The following is a 21,276-nucleotide window of genomic DNA, read 5'->3' on the forward strand; positions in this document are numbered from 1 at the left end:
TGGTGGGAGGGCTCATGCACCCTGAGCCACGGCACCAATCTTAGTGCCGGGGTAGCAGTGCTGTTTAGAACAGCAGCTGAACCGTCCTGTCAGTCACTGAGGTGGTGAAGGTTCGTTTGCTGATGGTGAGGGCAGAGATAGAGAGCTCGCTTTACTGCTTCGTGAACATATATGCACCGAATCAGGGGAGAGAGAGCACGCTTCTTCACTACGCTGCAAAACGAACTGCAGAGCTGCCAGCAGGAGCAACTGATCATCGGAGGGGATTTTAACTGTACTCTAGACTTCACCATAGACCGGAATAGTGAGGAACCACACCCACAGTCAGCTCAGAGTCTCCACAACGTCATCACACACCTAGATCTGTTGGACACGTGGAGAGTAAAACACCCACAAAACAGACAGTACACATGGGTTAGAGTCAGCAACGACAGGATAAGTGCAGCCAGGCTGGACAGAATTTACATCTCTCGCAGTCTCAGTTCCAGACTGAAGAACAGCACAATCAGTCCAGTTGGGTTCACCGATCACCACCTCGTCAGTTTAGGTTTGATAACCTCACCAGGTGAAAGGGTTAACTCCTACTGGCATTTTAATAATAAACTTTTACAGGACAGCACTTTTTGTCAGAGCTTTGGGGTTCTTTGGCAGCAGTGGAAAACTGAAAAAGTTTGTTTCAGTTCTCTGAAACAGTGGTGGGAGGTCGGAAAAGCACAGATCCGTGTGTTCTGCCAGCAGTACACCTCAAACACCACCGCTAAAATCAAGTCTGCTGTCAAAGACCTTGAAGCCAACATAAAGATCATTGAGGAGGGCTTCCAGAGAGACCCAGATCCCGGTGTGGGCCAACTGCTGAAGGAGAGGAGGTTGGAGTTGAGCTCCTTCCTGCAAGAGAGAGTGAAAGGAGCTCTGGTCAGGTCCCGTTTCCTCCAGTTGAAGGACATGGATGCCCCAAGTTCGTTTTTCTTCAACCTGGAGAGATCGGTGGCGCAGAGGAAGCGGATGACCTGTCTGAAGCTCCCAGGAGGCTGACCAGAGGGAGATGAGGACCCATGCCGTGGGCTTCTACGCTGCTCTGTTTGGGGAAGAGCAATCCTGTACAGAGAGCAGTAGGGAGCTCCTGGAGGGTCTTCCCCAGCTCAGTCAAGCAGAGAGGGCTACGCTGGACGGAGAGCTGACGCTGGAGGAGCTGACGGCTGCAGTGAACCAGATGGCTTCAGGAAAGACTCCGGGAATCGACGGCCTCTCCTCGGATTTCTTTAAGCAGTTCTGGAACATTATCGGTTCTGACTTACACTCTGTTTTGATGGAATGTTTTAAAACAGGATCACTTCCTGTTTCATGCCAGCGGGCAGTACTCTCCCTGCTGCCCAAGAAGGGCGACTTGGCCCTTCTTAAGAACTGGAGACCAATGGCCCTGCTTTGTACAGACTATAAGGTGCTTTCCAGAGCCTTATCCAACAGACTAAGAGACTACCTGGAAGTGGTTGTAAATAGCGACCAAACGTACTGTATCCCAGATAGAACAGTTATGGACAATATCTTTCTCATCCGTGATGTGCTTGATGTGTGTAAATTCCACGATGTAGATGTTGGTATTGTCTCACTAGACCAGGAGAAGGCCTTCGACAGGGTGGGTCACGCATATCTGTTTTCTGCAATCAGGGCTTTTGGGCTTGGTGATGAGTTCTTGGCTTGGGTGGGTTTGCTGTACAGGGGTGCTGAATGTATGGTAAAAATGGGAGCTGGCCTGAGTCGACCGATCCCTGTACGGCGAGGGATAAGGCAGGGTTGTCCTATCTCAGGGCAACTATACAGCCTCGCTTTTGAGCCTCTGTTGTGCAGGCTGAGAAGTCGGCTCAGTGGTCTGTCACTGCCTGGGTCCTCCAGTCTTTGTAGTCCCCTCGCTGTGTCTGCGTATGCTGATGATGTAAACATCTTCATCAGGGACCAGGGAGATGTTCTATGTCTGCAGGATACTTTGTCTCTTTATGAGAGGGCTTCATCTGCACGGGTGAACTGGGAAAAATCTGAAGCCTTATTGGTGGGACAGTGGAGACATCAGATGGTGCCTCATCTGCCTGGAGGTCTTCAGTGGGGAAAAGGAGGTCTAAAGGTGCTGGGTGTGTTTTTGGGCTCTGAGGATTTTGAGAAAAAGAACTGGGAGGGAGTTAAGGAGAAGGTGTGTGCTCGGTTCTCTAGGTGGAGATGGTTACTACCCCAGTTGTCATATAGGGGAAGAGTTCTGGTTGCTAATAACTTGGTTGCCTCGACTCTGTGGCACAGACTCATCGCTCTGACGCCACCTGGAGGCCTCATAGCAGAGATACAGAGGTCTGTCGTGGACTTCTTCTGGTCCGGCCGGCACTGGGTTCGTACAGCAGCTCTCTATCTGCCTGTGGCAGAGGGGGGGGCAGGGTCTCATCGATATCCAGTCCAGGATCGCCTCTTTCAGACTCCGGACTGCACAGAAGCTGCTCTATGGCTGTGGCCCCAGCTGGATGGACACGGCTCGACTGCTGCTGAGGAGAGCTGGGCGGTTGGGATATGATAAGCAGCTCTTTCTCCTACAACCTGAGGAAGTGGACTTGGCCGGGCTGACGCCGTTCTACGGCTGTGTTCTGCAGGCGTGGCAGATTTTTAACATCTCACGTAAAGCTGATGAGACTCCGGGCGTGTGGCTGCTGGAGGAACCTTTGTTCTTCAACAGCTTCATTAGAACCCAAACGCTGCAGTCTGCCAGCCTGAGAACGCGTCTGAGAGAAGCCGGCTGCACTAAACTGGGACATTTGGTGAAGATGTCATCAACAGCAGCATCTATGGTCACCTTCAGGCAGAACACTAACATCACGTCTGTCAGGTTGACCAATAGAATAGTGGAGGAGGTCTGTGCCGCCCTGCCACAACGCCTGAGAGCAGTTGCAGGAAACTGTACTCTGTCTGACCAATGGGATGAAGAGAGTGAGTACATGGAGCTATAGCCACCAACAGATACCGGGCACACCTGGATCCACACATTGGGGAGGAGTGTTATTTCTGCTGTCAGACTGAGACCCTGGAACACTTGTTTGTTCAGTGTCCTCGGCTCTCAGCACTCTTTGAACGGTTAAAAAGATGGTTTCAGGGTCTTGGACAGGTGTTTTCTTTCATGTTGTTCATCTTCGGTCCAAAATACTGCTCAAAACAGAAGGCTGTCCACACACTGGTGAACTTTTTATCTGGTTCTGCCAAGTTGGCCATCTGGTTGACACGGAAGAATCGGGCTCGGGTGCCGGTAGTGAGGATCCGGTGAAAGTTATGGAGGGACTGTTGAAAGCCCGACTCAGGGTGGAACACACCTACTACCAGACAGTGGACAATGTCCAGGCTTTCAGGGACAGATGGACTACTGGGAGCATTTTATGCTCAGTGGGTGCTGCTGGAGAGCTGGTGGTGAACTTCTGAACATATTGATCATTGTAATTGATTGTTTATTTGTTCTTTGGTGCTTTATTTTTGGTTATTTGTTTTTATTTTATTGATTTTCTGATTATTAAGTGATGATTTAGAGTGTTTCTGTTTTCACTGCAATAGTGAAATAAAGGGATTTTAAAAACCAAACCTCTCCTCTCCTCCTCTCCTCTCCTCTCCCCTCCTCTCCTCTTCTCCTCTCCCCTCCTCTTCTCTTCTCCTCTCCCCTCCTCTTCTCTTCTCCTCTCCCCTCCTCTTCTCTTCTCCTCTCCCCTCCTCTTCTCTCCTCTTCTCTCCTCTCCTCTCCTCTCCTCCTCTCCCCTCCTCTTCTCTTCTCCTCTCCCCTCCTCTCCTCTCCTCTTCTCTCCTCTCCTCTCCTCTCCTCTCCTCCTCTCCCCTTCTCTCTCCTCTCCGCTCCTCCTCTCCTCTCCTCTTCTCCTCTTTTCTCCTCCCCTCCCCTCCTCTTCTCTCCTCTCCTCTTCTCCTCTCCCCTCCTCTGCTCTCCTCTTCTCTTCTCTCCTCTCCTCTTCTCCTCTCCCCTCCTCTTCTCTCCTCCTCTCTCCTCCCCTCCCCTCCTCTCCCCTCCTCTCCTCCTCTCTCCTCCCCTCCTCTCCTCTCCTCCTCTCCCCTTCTCTCTCCTCTCCGCTCCTCCTCTCCTCTCCTCTTCTCCTCTTTTCTCCTCCCCTCCTCTTCTCTCCTCTTCTCCTCTCCCCTCCTCTGCTCTCCTCTTCTCTTCTCTCCTCTCCTCTTCTCCTCTCCCCTCCTCTTCTCTCCTCTCTCCTCCCCTCCCCTCCTCTCCTCTCCTCCTCTCTCCTCCCCTTCTCTCCTCTCCTCTTCTCCTCTCCCCTCCTCTGCTCTCCTCTTCTCTTCTCTCCTCTCCTCTTCTCCTCTCCCCTCCTCTGCTCTCCTCTGCTCTCCTCTTCTCCTCTCTCCTCCCCTCCTCTCCTCTCCCAGACTCTGAAGAATTGGTGGCTGCAGCGCTTCGCCACAGACAGCGCTGATCCAGGAGTGTTCGTGCTCCTGGCTTGTGGCACCACCTCCAGCACGTGTGGCCAGCTGTCCAGCTACCCGCTGGCCCTGGTCAGGACTCGGATGCAGGCACAAGGTCAGTCACTGCAGAACTCTACTGCTCTGTATATCTACTGTCTATTACAATCATATAAAGATGTGATTATGAGTTATGAATTGATTACCCATCACAATGATTTTATGAGTTTTACTCTAAATCTCTGTTACTTTTGACCTTGAGGCTTGTTCCTACGTGAGCTCCATGTCAGATTCTGCAAACTCTCTAAAATCATTTCTTTCATCTTGATCAGTGTGACTTGTTCATGAGAAGGTTTCCATTCTGTTCATCTGATTTGAACATAATACAGAATACCACAAACAAGCTGCCATGTAACTCTACTTGTTTCATAATAATGCTTCTTAAATCCTTCATGAAGACTGAAATGTTCAGTGGCTCTCACATGAGGTCCTTTTCTATATTTCATGTAGTTGCTCAGCTGTCCAAGCTAAAGCTTTATTGTGAATGATGTGCTCATACTGAGGCCATGCTACTACAGTGTCTCTTTACAGCTCTGCACTGTGCACTGTTCTACTGCTTTAATGCTCTACTGGTTCTCAACAGGACACAACGATGAGCATTACACTAAAGGGAGGGATTCAACATTAGAGCTACATTATTTTATTTCCACATTAGATATCAAACACAGTTTAACCATTTGCCAGTTCAATGACCTTTCAACTATTTCAGACATTTTGGAATTGAATGTATAAATGAACAATGGTACTGGCCACAGAAAGATGCTAGAAGGTTTTTAAAACAGGACCTGGAACCTCTAGAAGAGACCCCTGAGCTGGCTGCCCTCACCTGTTAACATGGACGCTGAAATACAGCGCACACACGCTGCTCACGCAGGCAGTGTGGCCCGACGTTAAAGATGGCTGCATTCCACTTAGAGCAGGTCCTGGTACGGTGCAGGCTGGCTCACTGGAGGAGCTTCTTGGGACACTTAATGGAACTGAGCCATCGTTAATGTGCTTACTAAGTCGGATGTCTGCTGAGAATAAGGTCATGTTATTCTCTGCACAGATTCTGTCCAAAGGAGGATTCTTAGAGTAGATGACAAGAGACAGAATACATGAGATAGAAAGTTTCAATCACGTTTGAATAATGTGGAAGAACTTCTACATTTAATCTGCAGTATAGACAGAAAGTAGCTGTTTGACTCATTCTGTCGCATTTACAGCAATCTTGATGTGCATTGTACCTGTAAGTTCATCATTCGAGCTGAAGGTGAGGCGGCTCAGTGTGTTTGAGCCGATACATCGGTAGATACTTTCTGAATGTGTGTGATAACCTCTTTAACACTGCACTGCAGTGGGAGGATGCTGCCACCTACAGTGCAGGAGCGGGCTGCACCCACTGGTCTTTGAGACCAGGCTTAGGAGTGGACCAACCAGGCTGAAGCCTAGTCCTAACTACTTAGTTATGGGTGCTCATGTGAACAACCACACAACTATGGCTGTATCCTAGCAGCGTGCGTTGCTAGGATACATTGTTACCAATCGTACCTAGATGGTGTGTAGTTTACATAGCCTTTACTTGCTGTTTGTAAAACCAGCCAATCACCCAGCACGTCTTCACCACACACACAGCTGTCTCATTGATGGCGGCCCGTGTCATTCCGATGCAGAGACGCTGGGTCTGGACCCGGGTGACCTCACAGCTGGCTACGACCACGAGGACATGAGTCATCGTTCAAACTCCCATTCTGACTTGACGCCCGCTTCCGACTAGGCGAAACATTTACACCGGGTCTTAGTGAGAACAGGCCACGTTAGATCGCCACGTTCTGACTTAGCTTAACACCAGGTCCTGTTAGTGCAGCGGGCCCCGTACCACTGTCACTTGAACTAATATCATAAACATTGCTGTTTGATCAAAACTTGAAGCTAATATTGCTGCAAAAGAGCTTCTCAGAAAGTGTGTGTGTGTGTGTGTGTGTGTGTGTGTGTGTGTGTGTGTGTGTGTGTGTGTGTGTGTGTGTGTGTGTGTGTGTGTGTGTGTGTGTGTGTGTGTGTGTGTGTGTGTGTGTGTGTGTGTGTGTGTGTGTGTGTGTGTGTGTGTGTGTGTGTGTGTGTACTTCTCTGGTTGCCATGGTCATCATGCAAGAGCAGCAGCTGTCCTCTGGAAACAACGCATGCTTCCTGTTTCTAGAGTTTTATTGTGACTTAAAGATGGTGATTGGAGCATCTTTAAGGGGCATGGTGTGTGATGTGCAGGGTTCATATGTGTGTGTGTGTCTGGCTCTAGCAGCTCTGTGTGCTGTAGTGTTGGATCAGCCTGTCTTCCTCTGTTTTCCTCAGCTACCCTGGGGGGCCCACAAATGACCATGACCGCCCTGTTCAGACACATCATTAGGACCGAGGGACCCATGGGACTCTACCGGGGCCTGGCTCCCAACTTCATGAAGGTCATTCCATCTGTCAGCATCAGCTATGTGGTGTACGAGTACCTCAAGATCAGGCTGGGGGTCCAGTCAAAGTGAGGAGGGAGATCAAGAGGCCTTTGCTTTTCTTTTGAGCTAAAGATGGAATGTGTGTCGGCCTATTATTTATATATATATATATATATATATATATATATATATATATATATATATATATATATATATATATATATATATATATATATATATATTTTGAAGTGCTTTACTTGGGTACCAGTGAGTTGACAGGAGCAGTCCTGCTGGTGCTTTGCTACGACAGATCACAAACTGTGAAAATAAATGCTGCTCTCATTCTCTGCTTAATAAAGCTGATATAAGTAATTCATGCACACAAATTATTACATCAAGACCCTCAATTAGTTTGAGATGGAAATGATGCAGTTACAGGATAATGAACTTTGAATTTCCTTTTTGTTTCTGCTTCTTCAGTTCTAAAGACATTCAGTTACATTCAGTCAGTTGCTTTGAGGAGCGACATGACGATGTGATCAAACTTATATTTGATCCCAAATATTGAGTCGTATCGACACAGCACATTCTGTCAGTGTCCATCAGTAATACGGTGCGTCTCCTACTGTCCGTAAGCTTCTCAGAGGCCTCTCTGGGAAACGCCTCCATTCCTCTTCAACTTCTGTATCTTCAAATGTTCACTTCTAAAACACTTCTACAGGTTTAACATGACATCAGGAACACCGTATCATTACCGGCTCTCTAAGGAGGATTTCACCTGTTTGTTGGCTAAAGACATTCTGCATTCTATATATAAATAATTAGACCTTGAGTCCCATGCCAGGACTGATGGCTGTCAAATGAGACAGCGAGTCCTATGAGTGCCTTGTGTGCCTCTCTTACGTAAATGCACTAAATCCCTGTAAAAGGTGGAGTCTGTGGAACGTTGAATGCACTTTAAGGTACTCTGCTTTAATTACTATTATTATTATTTATGTATGTATTTTAACAAAAAAAGGAGTCGTGACTGAATTAGTGATCTATTGTTTGTGCTGACGATGATATTCAGGTGCCTTTGTGATTTTAGAGTAATCTGTGAGCGTTCAATACTAAATTAAACAAAAAAATGAAACGATCATATCAATAAATGGTGTAAATATTTAGCCTACGTTTTGTGAAATTATTGGAGAAATTATTAAAGCTCAACACATTAAATGTTTTGTCATTTATTTGTTGGATATTTACTTTTATTTCATTATAGACTTTAAAATTATGCATTTTCTAGCTGATCCAACCAAAAAAGACTTTATTTAACTTCAGTAGGAGGTTTCTCTCACAAAGATTCAACATCAACACATCTGGAGATGCGTGGTTTTGTAAAGTGGAGTAAAAAGTACAATATGTACCTCTGAGATGTAATAGAGTAAAAAGTACAATATGTACCTCTGAGATGTAGTGGAGTAAAAAGTACAATATGTACCTCTGAGATGTAGTGGAGTAAAAAGTACAATATGTACCTCTGAGATGTACATATTATTTACCTCTGAGATGTAATAGAGTAAAAAGTACAATATGTAGCTCTGAGATGTAATAGAGTAAAAAGTACAATATGTACCTCTGAGATGTAATAGAGTAAAAAGTACATTATGTACCTCTGAGATGTAATAGAGTAAAAAGTACAATATGTACCTCTGAGATGTAGTGGAGTAAAAAGTACATTATGTACCTCTGAGATGTAGTGGAGTAAAAAGTACAATATGTACCTCTGAGATGTAGTGGAGTAAAAAGTACAATATGTACCTCTGAGATGTACATATTATTTACCTCTGAGATGTAATAGAGTAAAAAGTACAATATGTAGCTCTGAGATGTAATAGAGTAAAAAGTACAATATGTACCTCTGAGATGTAATAGAGTAAAAAGTACATTATGTACCTCTGAGATGTAATAGAGTAAAAAGTACAATATGTACCTCTGAGATGTAGTGGAGTAAAAAGTACATTATGTACCTCTGAGATGTAGTGGAGTAAAAAGTACATTATTTACCTCTGAGATGTAATAGAGTAAAAAGTACAATATGTACCTCTGAGATGTAATAGAGTAAAAAGTACAATATGTACCTCTGGGATGTAATAGAGTAAAAAGTACAATATGTACCTCTGAGATGTAATAGAGTAAAAAGTACAATATGTACCTCTGGGATGTAATGGAGTAAAAAGTACAATATGTACCTCTGAGATGTAGTGGAGTAAAAAGTACATTATGTACCTCTGAGATGTAATAGAGTAAAAAGTACAATATGTACCTTTGAGATGTAGTGGAGGGAAAGTAGCATACAATTGAAATACTCAAGTAAAGTACAAGTATCTTTAATTTACTTACTTGATTAAATGTAATACGTTACATTCCACCACAGCTGAAAGGAATTGGAGTAAAAGTGTAGTATATCACAGCATGTAAATAAAGTACAAATATATTTTTAAATGTAAAAAGGTGCTGCTGTTATAGTGGATGAGGCAGAACGTTTCACATTGACTTCTCTTTGGTTCCAGCCATCTTTAGTTCCTATCAACAGTACAGTTCTGTGCTGTCGGGAACTCAGAAGCGAATCGTTGTCCAAACACAAACGTCTCTTTGGAACCGTAGTCCGGTAGACGACGAACTATGAGCTTGTTTTCATCGGGACGGACAAATAACGTCGGTCTCTAAGCCGCCGCTGGGAGACCAGCACAAAGTGTCCGTGTGAACTACAGGTTCTACTACACCACTACGTTTGGAACATGCACGTCTGCATGCTCCTGTACAGCAGTCAGCTGATGAGGTGCTGAGTCAGCACACATCTGGTCTCGTGGCTCGCTGCTGACTGAGAGGAAGTCTGTTTTCAGAAAGCAGCACAGAGACGCTGTTCATCGGGCCTCAGCAGGCTGGATCCCGTTCTGTCTGACTCCCACCACGCGATCCTTGTGGGACCGAGAGCTGCAGTCACTTCCTACTGACTGAGTGTCCTGCTTCACGGTTTGCTTTCTTACCGGGACACAACATGCTTTCCTTGGAGCAAGTGAAGCAGAGCTTAGAGAGCGCAGGACAGTCTCACATCCTGCAGTTCTGGCCCGAGCTGTGTGAGGGGGAGAGACACACGTTCCTCCGGGAGTTGTCCCAGCTGGATCTAAAGGGACTGGAGGATCACTGTGAAGGGGCTGCGAGGGCTGCGGCCTCCCCGTCCGCCAGCCTGGACCAACACATAGAGCCGGTCCCCCCGGAGTCCATCGGCAGCATGAGGAAGAGTGACAAAGAGTCTCTCGCAGTGTGGGAAAATGAAGGTGAACGTTTTACAAGGCTTACGGTAACTGTGAGGAATAAGTCAGAGAGGAGGAAGTACGGGTCAGGCTGCTGAATAACAACATGGACTTGTGTTTTCTGTCAGAGATGTTTCAACTTTAGGTGTGATTGCCACTGTTCATATAGCTGCAGCAGTCTCCCCGTGAAACTGTCTGATCTCCATCAGTCACTGACTGCTCTGCTTCCAGAGCAACACAGGCTTTCACTCAGATACTCTTCTTACACTATGAGCTAAAGGAGAGTACTACTCCACCAAGGTTTTTACATTTTAGAGGAAATACTGTATAGTATCTTTTACTGCCCGACACCTTTACTCAACATCTTTATTGAGCAGTTATTTTTCAGAATAAGATTTTACATTAAAACATGATTAGTGTATGAAATGCAATCCATGCATTGTTAAAGATTAAAGCAGTTGTCCCCAATCTAATTAAAAGGCAGTGTCTGGAATCTGGTTTCAGATGTTCCAGTAGTTCCAGCACAGAGTCAGGAACTTAAAGCTGTTAACTTGCTCCACCTCAGCTCCATTGATGTAGACAGGGATGTGCGTCTTCACCTCCTTTTTTCTCAAATCAACAATCAGCTCCTTGGTTTTACTGACGTTGAGCAGCAGGTTGTTCTCTGAGGTTGTTGATTCTGAAGGTTGTTGATTCCCTCTCTATATGAAGTCTCATTGTTGTTCGTAATCCGGCCGATGACGGCAGCATCTCCCACTAGATGTAAAGATCTCCAGAAATGTCTCCAAAGTGTTGGCACAGTGGCTGCAAAATGCACCACAGCTGGCAGGTACATCCAAATACAATCCAATATCAACATTAATACAATCAATTCAGCTAAACACTGTTTATTACCATCTGCAACAGAATCTGCACACTCCCAAAACTTAATAGGGCTGTTATTGGTTGTCTGTTTAATGTTTAAAACGGTGGTCGCAACATAACAAGAAGAAAACATTTCTGCGCCACAAGTTTTTCCTTGACTTTTCTTAAATCATTGCTTTTGCTTGTGAAATACTAGAGAGATGAACCTCTTCATACTCTATAAACCATTACAAGAAACAATGTGAGAAGGGAAACATCACGTTCCGGTTTAGCTGCTCATGACTCATACTGTGTGTGACTGTAGAACTGATACTCTACTGAAGCCTTAACACAGCAATATACCAGCTTCACTTATACAATCTGACAAAAGGTGTAGTGTGCTATTTATGCCAGTTGTAAAGTTGAAAGACCTTGCCGCTCATGTTACCTCTCTATTTTGACATGCAGGGCTTTTGCAAATCTCAGAGAATGGAGTTGGAGTCCTGCTCTTGGCCGGCGGTCAGGGGACCCGTCTTGGTGTCCAGTATCCAAAAGGGATGTATAATGTTGGGCTACCAAGCAGCAAAACCTTGTATCAAATCCAGGCAGAGCGCATTCACAAAATCCAGGAGCTGGCCGACAGAAAGTATGACTCAAAATGCACCGTTCCATGGTAAGACCATATGATGGATCCTCCTCCACTTCTCTGATCATGTGTAGGTCAAAGAGACCAGAACCTGAATTGTTGACATTTGATGAAACATACAAAATTGAATATGGCATAGACCTGTATAATTCCAAATAAAACTTCTAAAAATGAAACCAAATAGTTCAAACATGAGCGTTTAAGTCTGTTTATGAGGGAACAGAAATTGCCATCTCTGCTTATGATTCTAATGGGATTCCCGTTTTGGTGTGGTTAAGCTATTTTCACATCATATATTCAAGTGTGATACATTGTAAATAAATCATTTATATTGGTTTTGAGGTCATTATTAACAAATGGTAGATGGAAAGCTGAAGGAACACAGGTTTCACATCTCTTAGTTTATCCAGTCAGCCTGTAAACTTCAAACCATTTTATTTCAACATGAGCTTTTTTTCTAGTTACTGTGCTCGGCCTCGGTAGGACAGAAACGCTGTATGTTCATCAGCTCGTTGCTGGGCAGGAAACATACCGCGTGTTTTTAGAGTGTTTTTACTGAAAACAGCTGCCTGCTGCTGGTAACAAGGTTGATGAGAGCAGTGAGACTGAACCCCAAACAATGAGCTGACGGGAACTGTATAGCATTTGTGAGCTTGTTACTGTGAGTAACACCTTTCACACACTTAGTCCTCTGTTGTCAGTACAGAAATATTGATTATAGCCACTTTAAATAATGTTACATGATTTTAAAAAATGTGTCAGTTTTGGATGAGCTTGGATACATTTTCAGATAAATAATGTGACCAAGATGATCAAGAGTAAAGATTTGAACCTCTTGTCTATTGCAACTCTTCAGGTACATAATGACCAGTGAGTTCACTCTGGCTCCCACTGAGAAGTTCTTCAAGGAGAACAACTACTTTGGTCTGGAGCCGTCAAACATTGTAATGTTTGAGCAAAGGATGATCCCAGCAGTGACCTTTGACGGAAAGGTCATCCTGCAGGGAAAAGGGAAGATAGCCATGGCGCCAGGTAGGTGCACATCAGTTCCTACTGACCATCCAGACAAATATCAGTGAGGTCCTGTTGGATTCAGCTAATGTCACCGATGTGTGTTGAGGATAGTTTGAGGTAATGCGCCATGTTCCAAAACCTCTCCACTCTCTGACAGATGGTAATGGTGGTCTGTACCAGGCACTGGTGGACAACAAGGTGCTGGAGGACATGAAGAAGAGGGGAGTGGAGTACCTGCATGTGTACTGTGTAGACAACATCCTGGTCAAAATGGCCGACCCTGTGTTTATTGGGTTCTGTGTGAGCAAAGGGGCTGACTGCGGAGCCAAGGTAGAGTAATATCATACAGTAGCTTTAAAAGAGTCCATCAAATGAATAGCTCAATATTTTGGGAACATGCTTATGTACTTTCTCTCTGAGAGCTAGATGACAATATTGATGTCACGTCTGTGCACTAAATATAAAGCTGGAGCAGGGAGGCATCCTTTTTACATTTCTGTTTGTGTTCAGATTCAAATGTGCTAATCGGAGAGCTTTAGCAGTGCTGGTAGATGTATTTTTGAACTTTGGACAGAGCCAGGCTAGCTGTTTCCCCCTGCTTCAAGTCTTAGGTAAGCTAAGCTAAGTCAACCATGTTCTGGTTTCAGCACTGTACTAAACACACAGACATGAGAATCATATCAATCTTCTCACCTCACTCTCGCAAAGGAATATAAATATGATATATGTAAATATAAATGTGTTGTTTCCTTTAAACAGAAAAGCAACATGCCTGTGATGTGTATAAAGGAAGCTGTAAATGTCTTGGTAACAGTTTGGTTACCGATGGAAAAAGAGAGGATGGAGAGAACCGTAATGTCAGCCAGCTGGCAGGCAAAGGCGTGCTGATCCCTGGCATCTTAGACTGGTTCTACAGATGTGGATCTCCTCTGGTGGGGAAGGAACCAAAGCTAGTGCGGAATGTGGTGCGGTAGTAACTTAATATAGATGCGGTGCTTTGTTATTGGACTTCATGGATTGGCGTAACAAACACCATGTTCAAGCATAGGGTGATTCATAAGTGTACTTGATGCCACACACCTTCAGCCAAAGATCAGTGATCAAGTGTGTGGTCCTATCATCAGATCTGCGGCCATATGTCTTAGACACTCGGGCAAAGAGAGGAGCAGAGCCGGCAACTGACCACCGTCTGGTAGTGAGTTGGATCAGATGGTAGGGGAGACTGCCAGACAGACAGCAGCGAAAACCCAAATGTGTAGTGAGGGTGAACTGGAAACATCTGGCTGAGGCCCCTGTCTGCAAGGTCTTTAACTCCCACCTCCAAAAGGATTTCCATTGTATAGGCAGCTGCCAGGAGTTATGGTCAGAAGTTCAAGGCTGCCTGTCTGGCATGCAACCTAAGAACCCGCTGGTGGACACCAGTGGCGAAGGAGGCCATCGAGCTAAAGAAGGAGGCCTTTCAGGCTTTGCTTGGCTGAACAGCAGTCCGGTACTAGGAGGCCGGAATGGCTTTGTCGTTGGTGGTGTGGTCGAAGTTCAGGTAAACTATGGAGAATGACTTTCAGTTCACCTCAATGAAGTATGGATTGGAACTGTTGAGCCTGACTGGGGATATTGTTGAGCGTAAAAATAGCACTTTCAAGAACTCTTGAACCCAACCAACATATTGTCTGTGGGGGAGGCAGAGTCTGGAGCAGAGGGAGAAGTCTCACCCATATAATAAAGTAATTAAGAAGCTCTGGATGAAATCTGCCCTGAGATACTGAAGGGTCTGGATGTGATGGGCTGTCTTGGAAATCAAAGCTTTCAATTTACCCGTCTATCTTCGTTCAAACCCTCATGTATAGTCATGAGCTTTAGGTATTGACTGAAAAACACAAGCAGCTAAAAAGTGTCTGAATTGAGTTTCCTGAGGGGGCTGGCCTTAAGAGGTTTGTTGTCAGAGGAGGCAGGCACATAGAGGCAGAGGTTGCTCCTCCTCTATTTGTAATCAATATATAAAAGAGAAATTGGTTGAAATAAACCATTACCAAATGGGAGTTAAAATATTTTCCTCTCTTCTTTAAAAAAAAAAAAAAAGAAGTAATTATTGAAATTCTGATTAAAATGCTTTAACTGCCACACCTTCACACCTGGACGTGCAAGGAAGTGGTGTTGGGGGGCAGAGGACGACAGGCTCCTGCTGCGACGGACTGCGGGTTTAAAAGACCGTAAGGGTGAGGGAATAGAAAAATAATCCCAGCCTATCATACTGGGTGGGATGGTAAATAAGGTTTGGAGTCAGGCAAAGGGTTGAGTTTGAGGTTGTGGTAGAGAGGGAGGGGTGTGGTTGTGATTAGGCACTGTGAAGACGTGTGGTCAGGGTAATTGAGACTGTAACGTTGCTGGGTTTGACTGAATTGTCTTGCAAATGTACATTAGCCAGAAGCAGACTAGGTTGTGGAATAGCCTTAGGCCCTAGCTGGGTTAGTTTAGCTTCCATCCCAGATCTCCTCCCTCTCGACTCTGGCTTCAGTAGCGTTTGGTATGGCAGGTCTGTCCCGGTGGTGGTGGGCGGTGATCGTCTCAAGGTCTACTCCCCTCAAATGTATCCAATCCCCACGCTTCCTTCTCTGATGTTGATAAGTGTATTCTGTCATATGCCATTAGTGCTCCAGTAATTAAAAAGAAAAGACAACAAATTAAGACCAAAATGTTGCGAAATTCATGGGAGCTACCGGCCACAGCAAGTACATGTGCCATAGTATGCTTTATGGGCGCCTTCCTTTGGAGGTTTTCTAGGTACATCCAACTGGTAAGAGACCTCAGGGTAGACCCAGAACAAAATGGAGAGATTATATATGTCATCTGGTTTGGGGATGCTCAGGATCCCCAAGGAAGAGCTGAAAAACGGTGCTGGGGCAGAAACATCTGGACTACCTTGCTTAGCCTGTTGCCACCGCAACCCCGGATAAGTGGCAGAAAATGGATGGATGGCACACAAAAGCCATCTTTTCAAATAATTGTATGTATTTTTGTAAAATGTCACAAGGGTCAAATGAAATCTAATTTCAATCTAGCCTCTCATCTCTGTCATGTGTCAGGTGGTGGAGAAGGCGTACCCTGCTGAGCCAGTGGGCGTGGTTTGCAGGGTGCGAGGCGTCTCCCAGGTAGTGGAGTACAGTGAGATCCAACCAGAGACAGCTGAGCTCCGAGGACCTGAAGGGGAGTTGGTGTACAGTGCTGGAAACATCTGCAATCACTTTTTTACCAGGGCTTTCCTGCAGGATGTAGCAGAGTAAGAGCCTTTACTGTCTTATGTGTTGGTAGGATCCCCCTGACAGCACAGTATGGGAGTCACAGTAAGTGAACTCAGACTCATTTCAGAGAAAAACACTACTGACTAGAGCAGTGATTTTCAACCACTGTGCCGTGAGAGATCGCCAGGTGTGCCGTGGGAAAATGTCCAATTTCACTTAATCGGTCCAAAAAAATATGTATTAGTTGCTGCAAATAATTTGCCATTGTTGAGTGTCTGAGCTGCAATATAGTGACTCGCTAAGTAATAAATACTCTTCCATGCCAGTGGGTGGCAGTAGGTAGCGCAGTAATGACCGTGTTAATTTAAGACAGTAGAATGAAATGATGCGCGGGAGACGAACAGCGATGGAGAAATATTTGAAAAAGGAAAAATGCAGACTCTGAACTGGGCCCTGGACAACAATCTGACCCAGATGAAAAGCCGAGTATAAGTGGTGGTCAAAAGAAAGAAAAAACGGTGAGCTCGAGGCAACACAGAGAAAGTTATCTTTACTTTGGATTTACTTTCACCGGGGATCCGACTGCACCTACTCCGTTGTGCTTGGTGTGTGGGTAAAAGCTATCCAACAGTGCCATGGTCCCAAGCAAGCTTAAACGTCATTGTGTCATTTTGTAACTTTTTTGGTTGTTGGTGTGCCACGCGATCTTTTTCATGTAAAAAATATTTTTGCCATTTTTTCAGCAGCGGAGAGCGGGGCTTAGCAAAGGGTCACTTAACTGCAACGGTGGCACCAAAAATGCGCTTGGGGTATAATGATTGATTTAGCCACTAGATAGTACCCTTATCTTCTACACCCCTTTATCCCCTTTTATTTCATTTCTGGCTGACTGCCACAGACTAAAGGTGCGTTCACCGCATTAATGGCGTCATTCGCGCCGCGTTCACTCGCCAGGGACATTTGTGGTCATTCGCGTGAATCCCCCCATTCGCGCCAAACGTGCCGGAGAGGGGGCATGGCTTATTACTTGGAAGTCGTCCGCCATTTATTTCCGCCATCAACCATGGAAAAAATAACAATAATAATAATATTTCTGCTTAGTACTTGTTGTGGAAGTCCCAGATATCCCGGGAAACTAAACGCCGTCATGTCTGGTTCAGTCCGGAGGAGCTCCGTGGACTTCATCGAGCTGTATTCACTGTGTCTAGCAAGCCACACGTCGGCTGTTTACTACAGCTGTATGAACACAAAATAAACTGATTTTGCTGTGATTTAACTGCAATAAACAGACAAAAAGGGATGCCGAAATAACTACATACTGATGCCGATTTGTAAAAAGTGTGAGTTCAGGTTTTGTTAGTTCTCTCCGCAAGATGACGAGCAAATTACTTAAAATGCTTGTTTTCTTAATGGAGCTTGGATCGATCGGTGCTATTCTAAGCTAGCTAGACTGCTCTGTGTTAGTACTTCTGGACCTCAGTTCTGCATTCGACACTGTAGACATAACATCTTGATTAAGAGGCTACGTGATTGGGTTGGCATATCTGGCATAGCGTTAGACTGGTTTACATCTTACCTCGCTGACAGAACTTTTAATGTCTCTGTGGGTGATTTTGTGTCTGTTACCTCTCCATTGTCTTGTGGTGTACCACAGGGCTCGGTTCTGGGGCCTCTGTTATTTTCCCATTACTTGTTACCTTTGGGACAGATTATAAAAAGTTACAATGTGTCCTATCATTTATATGCAGATGATATCCAACTCCACCTGTCATTCAAACCCAGCGAGGCCTTCACATTAACTAGGCTCCTGGACTGTGTCAATGCCATCAGAGACTGGACGACAGAAAACTGCTTACAGCTTAACGACACTAAGACGGAGGTTCTAGTTATTGCACCGGATGAGTTTGTCCCTATGATCAGGCAGAGTATTGGTCCACTCTCATCTGCTGCCCATTGCAACCTGTGTGATCTAGGGGTTATTTTTGATCGATCAGTGTCGTTTGACCCCCATAAGCAGCTGTCCAGATCATGTTTCTTCCACCTAAGAAATATCAGTAAGCTAAGATCTGTAGTATCAACACCTGAACTAGAGATGATCATACACACATTTATCTCTTCACGCATCGAATACTGTAACACACTTTTCTCGTCACTCAGTGTATCTGCTCTTAACCGTCTGCAGGTCATCCAAAATGCTGCCGCCAGATTACTCACCAGAACAAATCGACGGTCTCACATCACCCCCGTACTCCGATCTCTCCACTGGCTCCCTGTAGCATTTAGGATCCACTTTAAAATACTCACTCTCACTTACAGAGCACTACACGGTCAGGCTCCCACATATGTTGCTGAATTACTTCACCCCTATTCACCCGCCTGCGCTCTCAGGTCAAACATGTTAAATTATCTGTCTGTCCCACGCACTCGCCTTAACACCCGTGGTAACCGAGCTTTTGAGGCAGTAGCACCAAGGTTGTAGAATGCTCTGCCTGAACCCTACGTTTTACAGATTCTGTGAACTCATTCAAAAACCAGCTCAAGACACACCTGTTTAGACTGGCGTTTGACTAAAAACTCATGTCCTAGGCCTGCTTTTCGACCATGTTTTAATTTTGTACTTTCTGTGTGTATGTAAATGATTGGCCCTTATATGGTCACATTGTGTTTTTTATGTTTGTAATTGTGCACCTGTTAAGCACTTTGTGACTTATGTCTGTAAAAATCACTTTATAAATAAATCCTAACATTGTAGCAGCTCCAACAACACTCTAAACAACGTCATCTAGACGTAAATACGGCAGTGTCTTTTTCATTGTTTGTACCATATGGTTTATACACATAGTTTGGTCTCTATTGATATGAGGTGTCGTAGAGCTCTGGGTGAACACAGATGGCTACAGTATTTATTTCCTGATTCAACAACGGCAGGACGTCACTGATGACAGGGGGAGCATCTCAACGCTGATAGGCTATCGCGCTGCTGCGTCACGTGATTTTTTCGCCGGAGTTGAAAAATTTCAACTCACTTTGGGGCGTTTGCGATTAGCGTCAATCGCGCTGCGCCATCGCAAATTTGCGTCACTGCGTTTGGTGTGAACGCACCTTAAGTAGGGGAGTTAAAAAGTATTGAGAGAGGGACTAACATTTTGTTGCTTTTGGTTTTTCGTGGGATTTGTGGACAGTAAAAAAATATCCTTATCCTTTAATAAGGGCCACTGTCCCAGCTTGTATTTTGAAAGTGGACGGAGTTGTCTAACAAGCTAGCGCCTCACTTCTAGCTCCAACTGAGCCAACTGCTCTCAGTTTGAGTTGCGCTCAGGGTATTCAGACGGCCATAGGTGAGAGCCACCAGCTATACATGATGACTTAATAATATGCTAGTTTATTAAGTGCTTACTTTATTTACTTCCATACAGAAATTCTTTATCAAGGGGGAATATACAAAATGTAGTCAAGTGGATTACTCAATTCAGCCAGAGGGTGTGACATTGTCCATTCATATACCAGTAAAACCACTGTTATGTTAATTAAACTATTACAACTGGCCTGACTGACTTACAGTTTTGGTGTATATGCATGGTCCCCAGCAGATGATTCTTAAATATGTTGATGACTCTCTGGCCTACCCTGTTGCACTATCCTCAGAGCTTGCACTTCATTAACATGTCCTTAATAATTTACAAAAAAATGATGTGGGACCCCAGAGGATAAACTCTATATATAATATTCCTTTGCATGTTGTTACACACTGTAAAAATGCTTTTGATTTCCTTCTATTTTTTTCATCTTACAGGACATATAAAGGCCAACTGAAACAACATGTTGCCTTCAAGAAAGTGCCCTTTGTGGATACATGTGGCAATCAAGTCAAACCCACCAAACCAAATGGCATTAAGATGGAGAAATTTGTTTTTGATGTCTTTCCATTCTCAAGGTATTGTTGATTATTATATTGGGTATTCAGCTATTGACATCTGTTGTTTTACTCTACATAAAATGACGTGAAGTCATACAACAGTGTCTCTACAGCTAATTACAATATGCACTATCTGTCTTTGGAAGGAACTTTGTTGCGTTTGAGGTTGTGAGGGAGGATGAATTTTCTCCACTGAAAAATGCAGACGGAGCAGCCACAGACAGCCCAACCACAGCCAGAAACTCTTTGCTGGCTCAACACTGCCGCTGGGCAACAGCCGCAAAAGCCACGCTGTTAGATGAACGAGGGAATACCTTTCCTTCTACAGCCAGGTCAGAGGACAATGTTCCTGTAAACACCCTGCACTGACAGATACAGTCAGAACTTGAACTCTTACCCTGTTTTTATGGCAGGCATTTGAACCTAGCAGGAAAAGCACAGGTAGAACCAACAACATCAATGATGGCAAGATGTCTACTGTGAGAAAGTCAATTAAATGTTATAGTTATAGTTTAAAAAAGCAGCCTGCCAGCACCTCTAAAGCTCACAACATGTTATATCGTATTTGTTTAATCCACATGTAAAAATGACAAGTTGTGTTGGGAGCTATGTGCTAAAAAAATGATGGCAGTATGCAGAGACTTCCTCCAGTCTGGAAATAGTTCCAGCATGCCCAAAAGAGTTCAGCTGTTTCTCCCTGCCTCCAGTCTTTATGCTAAGCTAAGCGAAACATCACATAAACATTCTACACTCTGCAGCTTTAACTGAGGAGAAAAAATGCAATTAACATTTTACTTTACATATGTATGTATGTATGTATATATATATATATACAGTTGTGTGAAAAAGTGTTTGCCCCCTTCCTGATTTCTTATTTTTTTGCATGTTTGTCACACTTAAATGTTTCAGATCATCAAACAAATTTAAACATTAGACAAAGATAACACAAGTAAACACAAAATGCAGTTTTTAAATGAAGGTTTTTATTGTTAAGGAAAAAAAAAAGTGTGAAAAAGTGATTGCCCCCCCCTGTTAAAACATAAATGAACTGTGGTTTATCACATCTTTGGAAAGCTGAGTTCAATTTCTCTAGCCACACCCAGGCCTGATTACTGCCACACCTGTTCTCAATCAAGAAATCACTTAAATAGGACCTGCCTGACAAAGTGAGGTAGACCAAAAGATCCTCAAAAGCTAGACATCATGCTGCGATCCAAAGAAATTCAGGAACAAATGAGAAACAAAGTAATTGAGATCTATCAGTCTGGAAAAGGTTACAAAGCCATTTCTAAAGCTTTGGGACTCCAGCGAACCACAGTGAGAGCCATTATCCACAAATGGCGAAAAAACATGGAACAGTGGTGAACCTTCCCAGGAGTGGCCGGCCGACCAAAATTACCCCAAGAGC

The 21,276-nt window shown here is 44.5% G+C and overlaps 2 protein-coding genes across 7 annotated transcripts in view; both read left to right on the forward strand.

Moving 5' to 3' along the window:
- Nucleotides 1-7,080, forward strand: part of slc25a25b (solute carrier family 25 member 25b) — a 31,342-nt gene extending 24,262 nt beyond the window's left edge. For both annotated transcript variants that reach the window (XM_076079993.1, XM_076079994.1), the window contains 2 exons: nt 4,405-4,555; nt 6,823-7,080. In XM_076079993.1, the coding sequence (XP_075936108.1) occupies nt 4,405-4,555; nt 6,823-7,004 (333 nt within the window). In that variant the 3' untranslated portion in view covers nt 7,005-7,080. The remainder of the gene's footprint in view (nt 1-4,404; nt 4,556-6,822) is intronic.
- Nucleotides 7,081-9,660: 2,580 nt separating this feature from the next.
- Nucleotides 9,661-21,276, forward strand: part of uap1l1 (UDP-N-acetylglucosamine pyrophosphorylase 1 like 1) — an 18,711-nt gene continuing 7,095 nt past the window's right edge. Inside the window, exons 1-7 of one of the 5 annotated variants that reach the window (XR_012947857.1) lie at nt 9,661-10,234; nt 11,522-11,726; nt 12,556-12,731; nt 12,871-13,043; nt 15,773-15,990; nt 19,746-19,886; nt 20,074-20,200. Coding sequence is in view for 4 of the 5 variants with exons in the window: in XM_076079839.1 (XP_075935954.1) it covers nt 9,955-10,234; nt 11,522-11,726; nt 12,556-12,731; nt 12,871-13,043; nt 15,773-15,990; nt 19,746-19,886; nt 20,015-20,200 (1,379 nt within the window). In the remaining variant the exon portion in view is untranslated. Of the gene's footprint in view, nt 10,235-11,521; nt 11,727-12,555; nt 12,732-12,870; nt 13,044-15,772; nt 15,991-19,745; nt 19,887-20,014; nt 20,201-21,276 lie in introns of all 5 variants that reach the window. The other 4 variants (XM_076079839.1, XM_076079841.1, XM_076079842.1 and 1 more) reach the window with 4 other exon arrangements.

The sequence above is a fragment of the Anarhichas minor genome, unplaced genomic scaffold (genome assembly GCF_050575085.1).
Source record: "Anarhichas minor isolate MPS153535 unplaced genomic scaffold, ASM5057508v1 ptg000073l, whole genome shotgun sequence".
Taxonomy (NCBI): domain Eukaryota; kingdom Metazoa; phylum Chordata; class Actinopteri; order Perciformes; family Anarhichadidae; genus Anarhichas; species Anarhichas minor.